At 41.7% G+C, this 19755-nt stretch overlaps 2 protein-coding genes across 3 annotated transcripts; one reads left to right on the top strand and one right to left on the bottom strand.

Annotated features, from left to right (window-relative positions):
- Window positions 1-511: 511 nt before the first annotated feature.
- tmem144b (transmembrane protein 144b) lies at window positions 512-9527 on the bottom strand. Of its 2 annotated transcripts, none has more exons than XM_067519025.1 (12): window positions 8590-9527; window positions 8342-8500; window positions 8092-8214; window positions 7115-7214; window positions 6927-7007; window positions 6718-6796; window positions 6538-6617; window positions 6006-6124; window positions 5544-5663; window positions 4795-4892; window positions 3668-3721; window positions 512-2528 (listed from the first exon to the last, which is right to left on the bottom strand). In XM_067519025.1, the coding sequence occupies exons 1-12, from the start codon at window positions 8666-8668 to the stop codon at window positions 2511-2513; spliced, it is 1110 nt and encodes a 369-aa protein (XP_067375126.1). In that variant the 5' UTR covers window positions 8669-9527; the 3' UTR covers window positions 512-2510. The 2 variants fall into 2 exon arrangements, with proteins under 2 accessions (XP_067375126.1, XP_067375125.1); XM_067519024.1 differs by having other exon boundaries at window positions 513-2559; window positions 8590-9525.
- A 33-nt stretch (window positions 9528-9560) lies between these two features.
- Window positions 9561-19307, top strand: gask1b (golgi associated kinase 1B). The gene is made up of 4 exons (XM_067519023.1): window positions 9561-10592; window positions 11496-11713; window positions 13300-13526; window positions 15086-19307. The coding sequence occupies exons 1-4, from the start codon at window positions 9728-9730 to the stop codon at window positions 15291-15293; spliced, it is 1518 nt and encodes a 505-aa protein (XP_067375124.1). The 5' UTR covers window positions 9561-9727; the 3' UTR covers window positions 15294-19307.
- The last annotated feature ends 448 nt before the right edge of the window (window positions 19308-19755 follow it).

The following is a 19755-nucleotide window of genomic DNA, read 5'->3' as shown; positions in this document are numbered from 1 at the left end:
ATGAAGTACAGAGAGGAGCACATTTATTTTTCTAATTGTAAAGTTTTCTCCCACTTGAAGGTTTATTTCTCACTTAGCTTGCAAATTTTATCTATGCAATAAAAAAAAAGCTGACGACAATCAAATTCATGCCCAGAACCTCTCAATGGCTCAATTTAGATTCAAAATGAGAACTCTATTGTTGCCTGCAGAAATTAAATGCCTCACGTCAAGGTACAATACATCTTTGAACTTCTCTGCTCTAGAGCTACTACAGCTGAATTATAGAAAAAAAAAAAAAAAAACCTAACCATTGCATTGCTTTACTGTAATTAAGTCAAACTGAATCACGTCTTCTAAAACCTAAACTCTGGTGTGTTGTAATGAACATTTAACTATTTGAATAGTTACAAAACTAGCTTACAGTTAGAAAAATATTTTATGCAGACCAAGGTAGAGCAATCTGTTGATAAAGCTTTATTTTCAAAGTCAATTTGGAATCACACTTTCACAGATACACTGTTAATCTTTATATCACACTACCTTTATGTTCCACAGCCTCTGTTGAAATTATTTCATTAGCACCATATATTTATTCAGAAAAAAAAACTAAATGTGGAACTAAACTTGGTCCAGAGGGTGGGCTGTGTGGTGAAAACACATGGTCTGCATGTCAACATGACACCCATCCACACACACTTCTTTATTTATAAAGGCACCAACAATTTTGTCTGAAGCACAAACATATTGAGTTAGTCTACAGGATTACTGAAACAAAAAGAAATGTAACTGATTTTGTCAATATCAACAACAACAACAAAAAAAAAAGATCAATATAGTGACACCTGAGGACAATATTTCATTCTTTAAAACAACTTCGTTATTTTGCCAAAATATGAACCAATGTGATGAACACCAACCTAACCCATCCTAAGATGTGTTTTTGAGGAATGAGTTAAACATGTTTTATGGTTATTTTCTTCACAAAAACTGAACATAGCACAGGTGACGATATATTCAGTACACACAACAGCAAATACTGTACAACCGTTAACTCGCTCTCCGACAGAACGTTTTGCCTTGTTGGGGATAGATGGGCTTTTAGCCGGTTATGATGGTAGCTATACTGTTGCTTTGCAATTAAAAATCTCTTTAAAGCATCATACCATACGTAGGCCTACAGCATCTAGTTTTAGTGTTTTAATCTGTCAGAACAAAAACCTCTGATCCGCTTCAGGAGGAGGAAGAGAGGGAGACAATTTGAGGACGACACAGTTTTCAAGAAAAGGTAAAACACAAACTTTATAAAAAGGAAAACTATGCGCGTGGCTATAGTTGCCTTAAAATAGTGATATGAACAGAGCACGGCTGAGCTGGACACCAAGTGGCTGTCAAAGGTTCACTCCAGCTGTTAAAACACTGTTTCACCAAATGATAATTAGTCATAGTTGCAAAAAAGCAGACCATAAAAAAAAATAAAATAAATAAAAATCCTGCGCTTGTCTTGATCAGTTACGATGCATATTTTACTGACAAAAGCAAAATGTTGAAGTCAGGCACAGTGGTCACTACGAGCTGCCTACTTTTAAAATAGGACTGCTAATTATTTTGCTGTTTTTCGTAGAATAAGTATTAATGGTTATAAACATGCAACTGGGGAACTGCAAAACACAGAACAGGGACGTGTTACCGGTTACTCACACTTTCAGTGGTCAGTCAAATGTGTCCAGTGGAGACTCAGTTAGGATATCGATAGGTGGACAGACAGCAAATATGCTGTACAGTGGCATTTTCAATCAATCACTTGCACTGGACACAGTGGTCATTTAGAGCACTGGTCACACTGTAAATGAAGTTTGTAAGCTGTAGATTCAGAGTGTCGCTCAGATAAGAGTCTGCTCTGAGGACGTCCACTGTGCCGCGTTGGCATTTCGGGCTTTCGAGACTCCATTACGTCAGGTGTGCAATACTTCACCTGTTCATCAGTGGCAACAATGGCTTCTCATTTTGCAGCCTGGTGGCTCAGTGGGTAGAACATCAGGCTGGGATGTGGAAGGTTGCTGTACTGAATCCCAGCTCATGCACCTGTTATGTCCCTGAGCAAGAAACCCAGCCCCAGCTCCCTGGGCACTGCCTGTGGCTGCCCACTGCTTCCCCTCAGGGGGGGTACAGGGTTAAATGCAGAGGACAAATTTCATTGTAACATGTATGTCACACTGTAGGTCAACCATGTTTACTCAATGACGACGACACTTTCATTCTCCATTTATTTTACAAGAAGATCAGGCTACGATCAGTCAATTTATATTACATTATTTATATCACATATTTTCTTACATTTAGCTCAACCATCGTGGATTCAATGTAGATGGGGATTAAAGAGTTTTATAAAAACCCGGTACTTCCACTTCCACCTTCCCCCCCCCCCCTTCTTAATGTGGGGAGCTGGTGGAAAATGACAAATAGATGTTCTCATTTAACAAGACTTCCGCTTTATTACAGCTTTGAGATGGCAGTCAACAAGGAACCCATCAGCATGACACAGGTGGCTAAGAAAAAGATAAACCAGTTGGCTGTTCCCTGAGGAAAATAGATGTTTAACATTAGAACTAAAAATGAAATATTCTAAGGAAATAGTTCAAGCATCTAAATCTCCCATGAGTCTAGTTCGAACAATTGGCTGCTAGTAGAAAGAAGAAGTCTATCATAGGGGTGTAACTGTGCACAAAATTATGGTTTGCTCCTTGGTTTTAAATTTACGGTTAACATTTGGTCCAATAAAGGGAAAAACAAATTAGATCTAAAATCTGTTGTCTTTTATCGTGAATTTCAGTTTATACATTTTTAAATATAATTTGAAATGGAAGAAATACGGCTGCTCTAGCTCCTTAGTATAGTTCTGGATGTCCACCCATTAGCCGTGAGGGCTGCAGGAAATGCTTTGGACCAGTTTGGACAACAGCAGCTTGTCCATAAAGTGCTAATATGAGCTCCTGGCTAAAATTACAACAAATAGAAAATTCCCCACATGGGCTCAATCACCTTCGAATGTGTGCTTAAAATCTGTCTTCAGCAACATAATATGGACATTGATCAGCTGCTTTAAAAACATTGTTACGGCTGTGGCCGATATGAATTAGCAGCGGTGACCAACGAGCCACCGCTCGTCCCAGACTTGGCTTAGTTCAGCAAGCTGCTCAGTCAGTATGTAACTTTCTTTGAATAGAAATCTGCTCCAAACGTTAATGTGGAGAGCTGCTCCCTCTCCAAACGCTTTTGAGTGAGGATCACCGTTCTACCCAATCAGAGGAGGTCAAACTGTGATGCAAAAGGGAACTTTGTGCATAGTGTGTATGTGAGACTCCAGAGTTTGTAACTCTTTTAAGGACACTTTGGCCTCACTTTTAGTGTTTGACCCCTGGGATAAATTGACTCTTGCTTCTTTACCAAAAGTTGCATATTGTGTTCACGTGCAACACAAACCTGCTGTTAACACACATCTACACCAAATCGTAAATCCAAAAATGTTTGTGCACCGTTACAGCCGAGCTTTGCAGTTATGTTCTGCTTGTACACTTTGAGGGAGTAGAGCGTGTTTTAAGATTATAAAATATACTACATAAAAAACAAAAAATACAAAGACACCCACCCCTAAACTATTGATCATGATTAGTGTTGTAAACCTTACCTTAATCTCTCTGAACACCAAAGCTCCCCAAAATGCTGCAACCAGTCCATATCCCTATGAAGGAATCAAACAAAACGTATCTGATCACAGATTACAATTTCAGTTCATTTATCTCGAGTCCGTTTCCACTTTGTACAAGTTTAAAAGCCTGAGATAGGCATTTTCATAACATGCATTACTTTATAGTGATTAGATTGCATTCCACATTGAAAGGCAAAATTAAATTAAAAAATAAAAACACATGACAGTGTGCAACATTCAAGCAAGGAGGAAGATGAAGTAGGGTGCACGCACACCAAGTAGTCTGTACTGTGCCTGAGCAAAGTCCAGTCTCATTCAACTAATGTGATCGTTCTGCCCCTTTCTCAGGCACATCCCAGCCTACTGTGTCCCGGGCTGCTTGAAGAGGCGGGCCAGGCCACGTTCACTTAGGCTCAGGCCCAGAATGGATCCTGTGTGATCACTACTCCAATGCTGTGACCTTATGAGGGTGTTTCTCCTCAAACTGTCACATTGTGGTGATGTAAGCATCCTTAGGCCCTCCTCCTTCCTGTTTATTAGCAGATTCCAAACCAACAAAGAGTGTAAATGCTGCCCTGACTCTATTGTATCAGGGTGTGCAGGATTATGGTATCCACACTGAGGCCCAGAAGATTAAGTGCATGTCAGTGTAAGCCAGAGTGGAGGGGGCACAATCATGCTTGGGCACTGAACAAGGCAACCGAGCTGAACAAAAAATTGCGATTAAAATTACCCCAGAGGATAACCACTGACAATTTTTGGTGCCCCTGTCAGTTTCTGAAAGAACCATGAGTTGACAATTTCCCTTCTATCCTAATCCAAATGCATTTTGTGACTTGGCATTTTTTTTTTTTTAAAAAAAGACCACTTTTCTACAAAAATGTGAAATGTAATGTGGTTTAGACTGAGCAATCGAGCTCTTATACTGTCTCCACCAACCTCCAGCATTTGTGTGGCTAGATACCAGAGTAAATTCGTTCTACACGGTTTAATATTTGACTTCTTCTAAACCAATTCTGAATCCTCTCAGCAGTGAGTAGATCTTCAGTTTGTCAGCCTATTTCCATTACATGCCCCACTCAGCTCTCAGGTCATGATGTACTTACTGCACTGACAATAGGAAATGTAATAACTGCACTCTGGTAGTTATTGGCCAGGCACCAACAAAATGTTGCCAGTGCCCACATCAATCCACACAGCAGACCTGAAGAACAAGAAGCAGATGAGAAGATGTGCTTAAAATCAAACAGTAAAAAACAAAACAAAATGTATAATAGATTTATAATATAGAAAAAAAATTAAACAGTGAGAAGACCAGGTACAACATACTGATGTACCTCAGTTGCCATTGATCAGTAGATAATGCGGTTACAGCATACCCCCCCCCACCCCACCAACAGCTGATTCTCCCCATCTTTGAGAGAGTCAAACTGAAGCTTTGGTTCATGGCTCGCGGAAATAAATATAGAGTTGGCGGAAAAGGGTGTTGTAGCTTGTCACCCCAGCTTATAGAGTCCCTGACTGAGCTTAACAGTGCCTTAAATCAGAGTCCAGTTCTGATGCAGCAGCTCGAGGTCTGGGCAACCAATCACACGGGCGGTGAGGACAAGTTGTTCCCAACCTTTCTGGATTATGACCCCTTAAAAATGAAGGAATGTTTCACCAAAGCCTCTGTTTGACATGAGCAGCTTTTCCTTTGTTTTGCACGAAGAATATGAATGGAACAATGATCATTTTACAATACATACATACATATATACAAATGGCACATAGGACTAATATCGATTGTACTGTTCATCAAAAGCAACACATATTAAAAACACCACAGAGTTGGAGGGAGGGGGAGGTCATTTACCTGGTAGAATGACTCTGGAGTAAACCCTGGGCTTGTTATTCATTGCAGCACAGTATATTGTGAAGTAAATCGTGCTTGCAACGAAAATGCCACAGCACTGTGCATAAACATAGTCGAGGTCTGTGGGAAAAAAAGTTGAAACATGAATTATCAGCTTTACACAACCTGTATTTATCCATGTAGATTTGCAGCAGCAAAAATTCATCAAAAAAACAAAAAACAAAAAATTGTTTTTAAGCGGTCAGTCGACGGAGTTAGTAGCCAAACTACAGCTGAAGCAATACAAAAAGAGCTGCTGGACATTTATTTTGAGTAACCCACTCTAATTAAAACGCTGCCCCCTGTAGCATCCGGTGCCATTTATAAACCACCAGTGGGTGGCACCTCTTAAATTTGAGATGATGTTTAAATCTTTTTGTGGAGTCAGCCGTAAGAGGTGCAGCCTGATCACTGAAACCCTACCGTAGACGCTGGCTCCGTGGAACACGCTGTCACGGCACGATGAATGGCTCTTGATGTAGAGGATGGGTGTAAAGGATGAACCATACAGCAGGCCCGACACATGAGCAAGCAGGCAGCCGCTGATGAATGGGGGTGAAGGACAATGTGGGTGGATGTACAGTATGGTTCCATTTCTAAAGTTAGCTACAAGTTCACGTAATGATTGTGGAGATGAGATGTGGAAAACAGGCAGGGACGCACATCCAAACCTATTTACAAAGCAGTTGTGGCCTCATCTTTGCTATACGTTGACAAGATTATGATTTAGCATTTATTTAATTATTGCCTAATTTGCCACATTACAGATTGAATGACTAACTGCCGCTTGTGAAAGTGCAGCATGAGAAATACTTGAAGTTATCCTTGAAAGATCTATTGATAACTAAAATCAGAACCAATGCTTCTAAACCATCCCTGGGTGTGGTTTTTATTCGTCTTCAAGAATTGTGCCATTGTGCACAAAGCCCACTTATTGTTGAGGAGTTGTGCTCACATGAAGCGCCTGGTCTTTGGTCGGATGACGTCTATCCAGAACTCGGAGGAACTTTGTCCGTAACTGCCTGAATTTGTTCTCTGCAAGTAGAACGAGCGTCCCAACACTGAGCTATGATGTCGTTTGAAAATGATCAGAACTCGCCTTGACAAGTAGCATCCTATTTCACAGCGCACTCACCCTGTCAATAAGCAGTGGGATCGAGTCTGAATTGGGATGAAGCTCCACATCCGTTTTCACAAGGAAAAAGACCAGCCCACTGAAAGGAAAACAAAAGTCATCCCAAATAAAACCAAAGGAAGCTCCTGGGAGCCTGCGTTCCATCCCTGTAGCAGAGATTAAGGCACAGGCAATAGGATGAACACATTACTTTCAACTTCCCAGTTTACCTGAGCAGACACAACCCAGCTCCACAGTAGTTTAATATTGGCCTGGACACATCGTGAGCAGCAATCCCAAACCAGCCAAATCTGTGAAAGAGGACAAAACTGCCTTCAATTTTTTTATTGTCAAATTATTATAAAATAAATAAATAGGTGAATACCCGGGCAGAAGACCATGCAAAAATATAACTCACCTAGAACTGGCCCAGCCCATCAACAAACAAGAGGATCCCCAAATTAAAACCCCAAGACTGAGGCCAATTGTTTTAATAATTGGAACAACCGCCAAATTTCCTGTGGGCGACATGGGTGGAGAAGTTAGCGACATGTCCACTTGAGTGAGTCTGCATGTCCTTAGTATTTTGCAATGGCAAAATGAGTATCATCAACATGTTTCTGCACAAGTCGCTACTAAAGTTGTAGATTTGTAAAGGGGATGCAAACTTTTGGGCTAATCTAATCCATTACTTTAGTCAAACATTTTCAAACACTTCTAGACATTTTTTGTTACTTGATGATCATAAGAACATTTGCACTAGCTGAACATACATCGTTCATTGTACTAGGTTTAGGGTTAAGTTTGCTTCCCCCTAAACATAATGTACACTCAGCTAGAACAAATGGTCTTTGATCATAAGTAGTAAAAAAAACGGTCAAAAATTATTATTTTATTTTTATTTTTTGGTCCTTTCGGCTTATCCCGTGAGATCAGGGTGGCCACAGCGGATCCCTTTAACATGAGAGGGATGCAAACTTTGTCAGCTGAATGTTTTTGCTGTCACACAGGATGACTGTCTACTAGAGTGCTGTCACGCAATACACAAAGCAGCATTCGTTCGAAACTGGGATGAAACCAGGGGAAACCATTTGTTTCATATCAAACATTGTGCACTTGAAACTCAGGTTAAAAAAAAATGTCAGTGTGCTTAAAGAAGATTAAATTAAGTAGGATATCATCCCACAGTGGAAGCGGTCATGTGTTCTCCTAATTGGGTCAATGTCCTCAAAGTTGGTCATCTCTCACAGGAAGCACGTCGGCCAGTTTTTTTATGATGGGCAGCAGCAGATGGACATAAAAACATATCCTTAAACAGTCCATCTGCTGCTGACAGGATATCCAGCCAGACTTCATCCCCATCTCAAACTGCACAGAACTTTGACAAGACCATACCTGTAGCCCAAATCACCCCCCCGAGCATTGCAAAAGGGTGAAATTTAGGTGAGTGGAGCATCATGTCTCCAACCATAGAAACAGCCCATATGGCCGCACAGATTACCCACTGAAAGAACATCCCTGTAAACACAAAAGAGGAAAGTTCACAAACACCGCAGGCCTCACATCACGCTCTAACGATCATGCTATTAAATATCATGAACTTCAAATACAGAAAATGTAATAATGTCAAATCCTGCTCGCTCACCATCTCCTGTCTCTATCCGCTTGACAGGAACAAACGTGCTTCCATACAGCAACGCAGCAGCTGCGTTTGCTGCAACTCCATAGGCGAAGTGAGTCATATTGGTTGAATTAAAGGTGAAATCAAATGTTTCCACTTTTTCACTCGCATCGTGTCCATCACCTTTTGAAATAAAGCAAAGCTAACATCCAAGGTACCTTTTAGCCTCCTGCGGCTCCACATTCCTCACTGACCAATTAGAGTTTACGCACCTTGTTCAGTCCGACGGCAGCTCACCATCGATAGAGCAGCAACAAATACAAACAGACGTGGGCATTTTGCTCGCAGCATGTTAAAAGAAAACACTTGTTTTCCGCGATGTAACCAGGATCACAGTGTTAAAAGCCGCCGGAGGCCGTGAGTTTGCGTGTGTGCGGCGGCGGCGGTGAGGAGTCTGCGGCTGCTGCCAATCAGCTGATCATCAAACTGAGCAGCACGTCCTCATCCAACAGCGTCAGACAATGATCGTGCAAGAGCCGCGGCTCAAGTTTTAAGGTGCCGCACCTCCATCTACAGTAGTTTACCACTGCAATTAAAATGAATAAAAAAAATAAAAAATTAAAATAAAACCCCTTAAACTCAAATTAAAAGTGTGTGTGACTCACGTGCCCAGAATGTTAAGGAGGGCAACACTTATCCTAACACCAGTAGTCGTGACAGGCCACAATACAATAGATCTATATTTAAACTTGCTTTTATTGGAGTCAGGAAATCCTCTAAATGGGCTGCTGCGTCCAGCCCTATAGCAGCAGAGGAAATATTTGCTTCCTGCAGGTAAATGTGTGGCTATTCGATTCCAGTCTAATCTATCTCCATCATATGATCAGCATGCACTCAGTTAAATAATAATTAGGGAAATGAACCAGCAGATGTCGCCTGTACCGCATGAATGAATCATGGATCAACTATTGTTAGTATGCCGACATAAAACCTTAAAGTACTCCTTCAGTTCCTACACTTAAATGCGCGTAGAGCCACGACGCTGATAAATTCCCCCTGGTTATTACATCAGACATTCGAAGGTTCTCCAAACAGTGACTTGCTTCATTTTAGAACCTTTTGGGGATTTACGGACAGTTTTAAATGCTTTCACATGACCGGATTTCTCGGCACAGTATGATGTTATAGCTATCCACAGCAGAAGTTGTGTCGACATTAAAATAAATAAAATAATAATAATAATTTAAAAAAAAGTTCAGATTGGAGGGTAGTTTCCCAACACGGCGCTGTTTTGCCTCTGTGCACTGTGTGGGCACAAATCCTCCCTTCTAAAATGACTTTCGGAAGTTGTGCGCTCCTCCCTGGTTAGGCGCAAAAAGACGCAAAACCATGACAATAAAATAGGTTCTAATGGGGAAGTGTCGCTTTCACTGGCTGTGCTTCCCCTTTCTAAACCTGACGAGCAGAATTCGGAGGCGCCCGCTCTCTAAAAGGAGTTTGATATTTGCGACCGTGTGTGTCGTGTACTTGGTTTTTGTGGTATCACACGTTGGATACTCGCAGCAGCACCGGGACAGAAGGACTGACCGCGACAAAAACCGGCACGCCCGTGGACCGTATAATTTACAGTCCAATGATGCCCCGCTAGGCTCCGTGGACTTGCAAACCGGGGCGAGCTTAGTCATCCCGAACCGGTCCAATGTGGTGTACATAACTCTGAAGTCTAAGAGGCTTAAACCAGCACATATTCGGGGCACAATCAGACCAAAATTAAGGAGGAAAGTGAGGAGGAATAAATCTACCAATTCAACCTTTACGCAGAACAAACCTGATACCAAAGGCAACTTTGCACCCAAGAGCTCCTGGACAGAAACCAAGGAGGCTGATTACAAGTCTTTGCGTCTAATCCCGAAATCTCACAAAGATGGAGTGGCAGACCCCCACGTTAGCACTATAAGAATTTACAGCCAAAGGGCGCCGCCATGGTTCAGCGCACAGGACGTGGCCGCCATGCGCTTTCTGGCGGATGCCAACGTTTTGCGCATCAGAGAAGTCTCCCGTGGAGAACTTCCACCACTTCTGATGTTTGAGGGTGAACCAAAGCTGGCATCCACCAGTCCACACAACGACAAACGGAACAGTGTCTGCGGAGGACAGTGTGGAATCATCACCAATCCCGTGGACAGCACTGAGGTCTTTGCTTTCCATTTAGACAGGGTGCTGGGGCTGAACAGGACGTTACCAGCTGTAAGCAGAGCGTTCAGCTTTTTACACGGTAGGCCACCAGTTAAATTAGCTTCTTTTCCTCAGTATCGAGAGCTTATAAAACCAAATGTATTGTTACCTGATGATGCAAGCAAGTGATGAACAGAGGGGTCAAAGAGGTCGCAGGTTTGGGGGAACATACTGTCCATGAGTGGAGAATGAGGTTGAAACCACAAATAGTACCAGCGTGATTCGTGATCACCCTGAAAAGAATCTGAGCAGCTCTGTCACACATTTAGGTGGTTATGGAGGCCGTCATTATAATTTATACTGCACTGCACCCAAGCACAAAATGTACTCACCTTTAACTCAGAGACTAATCAACAGAGTAAACCTCTGGTGGTGCTTTGCTCACTACAGGCTATGGACAGATGAAAGGTGCTGTGAAGCTGCCTACTGACCAAACAAGCTCATGCTTTTGAGAAAGAAGCTGAAACGTTACCTGCACAGGTTTCCGCAGGCCTTTATTCGAGACAGCGAGCGAGGGTTGGTTCCAGGCCAGTCATATTCAAAGTCTGTGACGAAGAACCGTCAGTTGTGTTGTATTGTTGGTTGCATTTACTGAACGTCCAGCTCTCAACTTTGGTGATTGTGCCAAATACAGCGCAGCATTTTTACACAACAGGCATTTTTGAAAACTCACTACAGCCAAAGAGCAGCCAACGCATTTGATACAGCAGGCTAATTTACTTAATCTTCCAAGCATTTGGCCCTGCTGTAGAAATGCAAATCACAATTCCCTTAAGGACTCTTATCTCAGCAAATGTTCCGGAAAGCAGCAGGGACTCGCTGGTAAAAATGTGTCTTTTTGCGAAACAAGAAATGTCATTTCAAGTGCTAACGCTCGCTGTTTCCTTGATGAAACACACTGCTGCAACCTCGACCACATAATCTCTCTATGCTCCCTGTTTAGATGGTCGACCCTGTCCAGTGGTGTCATGGGACGCGTCCCTTTACCCAGAAGGCCCTGCTGCACCTTCAGCCACTGTGAGGTTAACGTGGGGGGAGTACCAGACCTCCCTGAAACAAAGATGTTGGCATAAAAACATCAGCCCAAAGCCCAACTCAGGCTGCTCCACCATTCATCATTACGAATGGAGTAAACTCGCTCTGTTTGACTTCTTGTTACAGGTAATAAAGGCAGTTTGAAAAATGAAAGCTTACAGCGATAGTGACAAGCACTGAAGTTGGATCGATTCCACATTTTACTGAACGTAGAAAGAAAATGCCCACCACGTTTCTGAGTGTGTGTTTGATTTTGTCCTGTTAAAGCCTCCCCTAGCTTGGATTCCAAACATGCCTCACAAATAACTTTTGTAGACGTCTTTTTGTCGGACATCAGCAACATGCTCCCACAGCTGTTACTGCAGAAAAAAAATGGTTAAATACTCTCGGAGGTATTTTCTCTTGGCTGCACAGAGGGCTTGTTTCCTGTGTGGGAAGCCTCACAAGGCGACATTTTGGTTCCAATTAAAACCTAAAAGGGGGTTAACTGACCCATCCCTGGAGAATTCTTTAATCCACGGCGAGAACAGGAAGGACCAAATATTGTAGAGGGAGTTTGTGAAATTATTTGGACTATTAAATTCCTACTACTTAAATAACTGTTACTGTCATAGTGCGACAGTTTTGATTATTTGTGTCCATTAGTTACGGTTCATTACAAATAAAGGAATGAATATTGTCTCCGAGCAGTAAAAACATCTTATCAAAGACATTATAAAACTGAATTATAACAATCAAACTGCAATTATTGATAATATACAAAGATACTTACCTGCTCTGAGCTGGCCTCTGCAGGACGTGTTGCCAAAGTAAGAACAACATGAACACTCACGCAATATAGAACTATCCATTATTACTCCAGTATAAATGCATCCACATGCACATACTGGACTGTTTTGGACTGTACACAGTTTGAAGTTAGGAGCTCAGCAGGTCAAGTCACGTCTCGGTGTTTATTATATAGTTCCACACTAACATTCCCCGGTTTCCTTTACACGTGCCCTATAATAACCTTTGTATATAAGTGAACTTATATGGAATTAAGGACTCTGACTCTGACACTGTACAAACCATCACATTCATATTTTAACTATCCACAGATTTTTAAAACTCCTTTCTAGCACCTGTGTAAGTTGCTCCAGCTCACTGGTTTCTCAGAAAGTTGCCCGTTAGTGGCACCTAAACCTTCCTGAAACATCTGACATCTCAAATGCTGCTTTTCCTGCTTTCTTCAATATAGTGAAGACGCTGTTGTAAGAGTCAAATGTTTAATGATGCACTCAGAATGAAGAATAGTTGGGGGCTGTTGTGGGAATGTGGCGTTGGTGTTCCTGTACAGAAAAGGGGTCAGTGATGTTGCAATAGGGTTAAAAAGTGTGCAGCATCAAAAGTTGAAAAAGCTGTTTTGAATCTCAGACACTCAGAGGTCAAATGGTCTCCTTGAAGTTCAATTTTTAGCAAATAAACCAACAGCACTCGTCAAAAAGAGAAAGAACAAACCTATCACATTAGTGTTTCTGTCTCTGTCACGTTATGACTTTGGCTTTCGGTCAGGGAAATAATCGACAGAGAACCATCAGTTACAGAATAAAAAAAACAGAATGTTTTTTCCTTTAAGCTCTGCAGAAAGGAAAAAACATGAATACCAATACTATCTTTGACTGCATCTTTACCTTAACAATAATCTCTGATAGATTATGTTTCTTTGTCAGATTCACAACCGTCTGGATCAGAGTTGTTGTGGATTCAGACCCCGGCAGGAGGATGTGTGTGTAGGACTGGGCCAGCAAGCTCAGTGTGGGGACCAGGACCACATACAAGTGGCAAATATCGTCCACAGGAACCATGACCCCCGACACGTAGTCTTCACCGACAACAAGGGGTTCTTCGATCGCAATGAAGACAACCTGGATTTCAGGCTGCTAGAGGGAATCAAAGAGTATGTTCAGATCATATCAATAAATTTCAAATTTCCAAATGTCTCTACATTTGTTCGTACAAGATTCCAGCTTGCAAATATGTCAAAACGCAGTGTTTTTATCTTTCAAACCCTGTTGTGAACTTTTCAAGCTACGGCTACAACCCTATTATAACCTTATACTGTGCCATTTACAAATATTTAGATCGGGTTCAACAAAGGGTAGGTTTTGCTTTCATCCCTACAATCTTTGATCAATAAATCATAGTGAGTCATGACACCAGGGAGGCAGAAAACAAACAGTGGCTTGGCAAGAACGCCTCCCCAAACATGGATTCTTCTCGATCCTCATAAGCGGTAGCTTCCCATCTGGTGTAAAGCTTTAGATTTTATTTGATCACGTGGAACCGTTCTCTGTTGAGGTTTGTCATTTTAGTTTACATTTGAGTAAACTCCTCTGGCGGTGACGGAAATAAAATACTCTTGGAATTTAGGGAGGTGAACCACAAAATGTGTCACTCGTTTAGTTTTTGATTGGAACCAACTGCAAAGAAAAGACATGAGGTGTCATGGTAACCTTTGTTGATTTGTGGAGCTTTAACCCATTAGAAAACTGGTAAAATGGCCAGAAAATACTATACGTCATAACTCATGTATGTTCTTTTGCTACAGCAGTATCAGGAGTAACCAAGCCAAGCACTGTATTTTGGATATACAGTACTTTACTTGATTCTTTCAGTTTGATAGTACTTCATATTTCTACCTTTCCACATTCGGAGCCAAATTCACTGCATTTAATTTACAACTGTAATCTATCACATTGCATTGCTGTGAATATATCGGTAGAAGGATGCTGAGGTTGGAGCTGCCAGGCAGGAGGTCTAGAGGAAGAACAAAGAGGAGATTTATGGATGTAGTGAGAGAGGACATGAAGTTAGTTGGTGTGAGATAAGAGGATGCAGAGGACAGGGTTAGATGGATGCAGGTGATTTGCTGTGGTGACCCCTGAAAGGGAACAGCCGAATCTGAGAGGTCCTCAGTCCTCAACAAGCAGGGCAGTGTACTTTAGGACCAGTTAGAGAGGTCCACACTTTAGATAGGAAGTACTGGACTAGTATCTGCATGAAGTAGTTAAAACTACTGTAGCTCTTGTTCATGCAGCTACATTAAATGGTTGCTTACACATACTGTACTAACATGCCCTGAACTTAATTTATTCTGTTTTACAGTCCTTAGAGTTTGAGTTAATAACTATCTTTTCAGTTTGGTGGGCTTATTTTAGTGTTAACCAACTGTTTGAAGCAGTAACAAAGCTCTGAACTAATTGTATTGCCTCTTTTTTCCGACTGTAGCCACACTCAGTAGTTTAGACAATTGCTTTCAGTAAAAACTGGGAATTGATTCCAGCTCCTGTCCTTTGTTTAGTTTGTGCCATAGTCGTGCACTTACACACACAGTGAAGAATGCTTAGATTATTTCTGGCCATCAGCTAGTTCATCATTGTTCTCTGTGAAACATTCCTAAAGTTGCCGCAGTTTCCAACATTAGGTTAAGCTGTTCCTGTGCCTATGTCTTTCCAGGCTTCCGGAGCAGGCAGTATCAGTGCTGAGGAGCAGGAAGCTGAGGGAAAAACTCCTCCAGTCTCTGTTCCTGGACCAGACCTACTGGGAGAGCCAGGGTGGCCGGCAGGGCATCGACAAGCTGATCGACGTTATCGAGAGACGGGCCAAAGTCCTCCTCACCTACATCAATGCTCATGGGATCAAAATCACTGCGATGATGTCGTGATGAGATCAACGCCAGTCGAAAATGAACAATTTCATCACGCTGCAGACCTTTACCCAGCTAGAGTTTCTCGATATTTTAAGGTGATCTGATAAAAACTTCAGCTAAAACTTCAATATTAGTTGCACAAGTAGCCCTGATTCTCAATACTGCGCATAAATGCTATTGCTAATGACACCTGAGTGACCAGCAATCCTTTTAAAGCAAGATCAATAATTGGTCAATAACCCTCCCAACGCCAAAGACGCTTCACTTGCTTTGACTACAACATTGTCAGTACAATTTCATGTTTTTTGGAATCAAAACATCACTAACCATGTCATTATGAATATTGCATGTTATTCAGAGGAAGCTCAGTGACTGAACATTATGAAGTGTATAAGCTCATAAATCAGCGTTATTCCCTTTTACGAGCACTTTTCTGTTTATTCATTTTCATCTTATAACAATGCATCTCCAAAGGCATTTATCTCTCATGGGTATCAGTCAAAGCACGGTCAGAAATAATCTGTGGCTCTGTAAGCTGAGCCGGAGCAGCAAGTCTGCTTTTTTATGCTGTTGTAAACACGGCGTGTTTGGGGCTCAGAGCTGGAGTCGACGGGGCTCTGAGGGTTGTTTTCTTGTGTCCCTGCCACCCGTTCACTTGGCTGTTGTTTTAACTCCTCCGCACCCTCATTACTTCATCATTGGAGACTGTACCTTTGTGTGATTGTGTTAGAAAACCACTCTAGTTCCCAGAGTCCTCAGCAGTGGAACTTCCTTCCTTCCAACAAATGTGTTTGTGCATATCCTCACACAAAAATATATACTGAGACAAATGTCAATTTGTGCATGTGTAAAACAATTAACAATGGCACTCGAAAGTTTGTGAACCCTTTAGAATTGTGTGTATTTCTTCCCAAATATGGGCTAAAATCTAATCCCACTTTAAGCGCTTGGTTTGTTTGGCTGAACAACTCGTAATCCATGGCTCGATCAATACTGGCAAGTTGTCCTGGACCAGAGGCAGCGAAGCAGAAATCAGGAAACTGCCACCACCACGTTTCACAGATCGAATGAGGTTCTTACTTTTTGTTGGAATGCAGCGATTGGTCATCGCCAAACAAAATGTTTTTTATTTGAGCCAAAAAGTGCTACTTTGGTCTCATCTCCCCACAGAACATTTTGCCAACAGCCTCCAGGCTTATCCACATAGAAGGCAAACTGTAGACGCTTTCTCTATTTCCCCTCTACTGCAGCTGATTGTTCTCCTGATAGTGGATTCATGAGTACTGATTTGTTACGCTGGAGTTCCTCGTGACCTCTTGGACTAATAGGGCCTCCCAGACTGACACCTGATTGGCTCTAATTTCTTCTTCTACTAAATTAATAATCCTAGGGGTTCAACCTCATTTCGCCACAAACAAACGTTTAAGATCAGATCATTTGATATACAAGCTTTAGGACCTGGACTTTCCCTGACAGTTTTCCAGTGTTACCATATTCCATCCCACTGTGACTAGACCACTGAAAAAACGGTGTGTACAGCTCAGCAGGTCATGTGCCACCCTCCTAACGAGCCTTTACAAACAGCCGCTCAGCTGATTCAGCACACTCAAGCATTTGTTTTCAGTATTAGAAAAATGTGATTCAACCACGATCCAGATGAAGTTCAGTATCTGGAACCAAATCACTCGTTCCAAAGTTCTGTCATTTATTGATGCATTAAAGATGAAATCCAAATTAATTTCCTCCCTACCAATGAAATCTGGTCTGCACAAAGGCAAATCCTGTGATCTTGTAACAAAAAGTTGAACGTGCACAAAAGTGACCCCATAGTAAGGTGATGCTTTACCCTCCGCCGACTACATCAGTGGGTTTAGGCCGATTTGACAAAACACCAAAACGGAACTTGACCCTGAACAAAGAAATGCATTATTTAAATCCATGATAAAAGTTTAATTAGTGGGGTGAAAAATAAAATGGGTGTCACGTTAAAATTCCTGTGCCTTGAAGGACAATGCTTTTGCACGTCCATGTCCTCAGGTAGATCGACCATGTTAAAATATGTTAAATAAGGAGTTGGAGTATTTAAAATGTACTAAATAAGAGAAATGTCACAAGGTTTAGTTTAAGGATGATTTGTGAAGTGTTTACAATTTCTCTGTTCCTGTTTCTTACAGTATATACACAGTTTGACCCTTGTTTTCTCAGATAACAAGCTTATATTTCTTTCGCTCTCTCTTCATTTTATCTTCATGTTTTGAGTTCCGTTGAACTATTCTGTTTATCTCCTTGTTTCCACGGGATACGAAAACGGGGGGGGGGGAGTTTCGTCTTGGAGCCAGTTTATGAGAATAATTTGGGACAGTGGGTCTCAGCTGTGCCCAGCCGGCTGTTGCCTGGTCAGAATCCAAACAACAGCCAAACAGACAAAGTCTTTATCTTTGTAACCTTGGCTCAGCCCTGATAAACACTCTGGTTTGCCACCGTGACATTTTCTCTGCTGCAAATGTCTGCAAAAAAAGTGCTCAGTAGCTTATTTATTGTCAGACCTTTTTAAATAGAACCCAGCGTGGTTGTAGTGTACAATTCACGCTGTTTTTTGAAAGGCCTTAATAACTCTTTGGCCATGTAGAACGTCTTGGAAGCACCTGGAGCATTACAGACTCTCTGTAGATGCCCAGTGTCTCCAGGTGAGTTTGGCCACTGTCAGAACACCCAGTAAGTCCCACACACGGCAGGATAACAAGAAAATAAAAAAATAAACAACGGCACCAAAAAATACCTATTTTCTGTCTCCTTGAGCACAAAAGCCACCAGGCACAACACAAGTGTCCTGCCACACACCTCTTGGATCAAGTTCACCTCACACTGATAAGGACTTTAGAAAGGAGATTGAAAGAATGTCAACACGTGTCAGATAAAGTCGTGTCAAAACTTGCTTGTTTCACCAGAAAGCCACGTACTTTGTAATTCAGAGCTTGGAGATTTGTGGAATCGGAGCACACAATGAATAAGAGTCTGTTTCATTTCTTTGGCTGCACAAAGGAACATCTTTTGCAGGCCTGGCACACTCCCAGGATCTCTTAATCACATCCCCTCTTTGTGAGGAAAAACTAACTCAGAGGAGATTTAACTCAGCTGTCCTGGCTGAATTTATCACAGACTACAAATCCCACTCCGACTCTGTGAGCGTCTCCGTTTGCCATCACTTGTTAGTTTGAATGTATAGATTTATATGCAAACCACAAAATGTGTTGTTAAAGCACATTTCTGATTCGGGGCTTGTAGCTTTGATGGTTTGTTTTCTATAATGTTCCCTTCTATTTATCACAGGTTTAAGAGAAATGAACAATTCCAACAAAAAGTGTCTCTCTGCTGCGTATCAATACAATCAAATAAAATCATTTAGGGAGACATTTGAGATTTTTACAGTAAATAGCTTCAATCTCATCTGTGACAGATGAAGCACAAAGCAAGTAGGAGACACATTCTTTAGTGCAATGATGTGCATCTGTGATCACGTCCAAATCAGGATTATAGGGGGATAGATGTGCGGCAGAGGCTCCTGCCAGCTGCATGGATAAAGCCTTACTCTGTGGCATGTTATACCAAAGCTTTGTATTTCCCACTTACTTTTCATTTTTCTGATTCTGGGGGAGGCTGGAAGTTCATGCAGGGTCAGAGGCATAGCATTTCTCCTGGAGCTGGCTCAAAGTGTTGCTCACAGACATTTGAGGAGGATCATTCAGAGGGCTGCATGGCAGCGTTAACCACCGGTTGGCCCTGCTTTTATTTTCAAACTGCAATTGGGAAAGTTTGGGGCAATCCTTTCCCGGTAAAGATACAATGCTGGGTCCAAGAAAAGAAAAGCATTTACTGCACTTGTGCCTCAACAGTTTGTTCCATTCAGCTTTAGCTGATTAATGAGCAGTTTTAAGGGAAAACAAGCTCCATCAAACAAAACCTCTTGACCTTCCTCTAAACATTCAACTTTGGCCTGGATACATACTCTGAATACTCGATGTAGTCTTTGGTTTTTGTTTGGTCTCATAAACAGTAACAACATCAGTGACACAGGGTGCAATTATTGCTGTCTGCATTATTTAGTGATTGGTTTAGTTTGTGGTAAGACGATTAAATACAAATGTATTTATGAAGATGCATCAGGAAACTAAAAGTAAGTTTAAAAAAGTAAATAAAACCAAACACTAGGTTTTAGCGAATGACTGAGTTATATTTAAGAGGTACATCGTCATGAGCTTTAGTTTTCATAATAAAGATTCATTAAATTACATTTGCACAGCCAGAAGGTTGAGGGTTCGCATCCCCGGCCGACCGTGGCCTTTCTGTGTGGAGTTCTGCGTGGGTTTCCTCCAGCCACTCCAGTTTCCTTCCCCCAGTCCAAAGACATGCCTGCTAGGTTCATTGGTGACTCGAAAACTGCCCGTATGTGTGAACGTGAGTGTGATTGGACATTTGT

The sequence above is a fragment of the Channa argus genome, chromosome 10, assembly GCF_033026475.1.
Source record: "Channa argus isolate prfri chromosome 10, Channa argus male v1.0, whole genome shotgun sequence".
Classification (NCBI taxonomy): Eukaryota; Metazoa; Chordata; class Actinopteri; order Anabantiformes; family Channidae; genus Channa; species Channa argus.
Note: the sequence above shows the minus strand (reverse complement) of the source record. Positions and strands in the feature narration are given on the sequence as shown.

Coding starts and splice junctions, on each gene's coding strand:
- gask1b (XM_067519023.1), top strand. CDS start 9,728: ATGGGGAAGTGTCGCTTTCACTGGCTGTGCTTCCCCTTTCTAAACCTG. Junction 11,714..13,299: donor TGTTTGACTTCTTGTTACAG/GTAATAAAGGCA, acceptor TTTCTTTGTCAG/ATTCACAACCGTCTGGATCA. Junction 13,527..15,085: donor CTGCTAGAGGGAATCAAAGA/GTATGTTCAGAT, acceptor ATGTCTTTCCAG/GCTTCCGGAGCAGGCAGTAT.
- tmem144b (XM_067519024.1), bottom strand. CDS start 8,668: ATGCTGCGAGCAAAATGCCCACGTCTGTTTGTATTTGTTGCTGCTCTA. Junction 7,215..8,091: donor GGGGGTGATTTGGGCTACAG/GTATGGTCTTGT, acceptor TGTCGCCCACAG/GAAATTTGGCGGTTGTTCCA. Junction 6,618..6,717: donor TCCCACTGCTTATTGACAGG/GTGAGTGCGCTG, acceptor TTCTACTTGCAG/AGAACAAATTCAGGCAGTTA.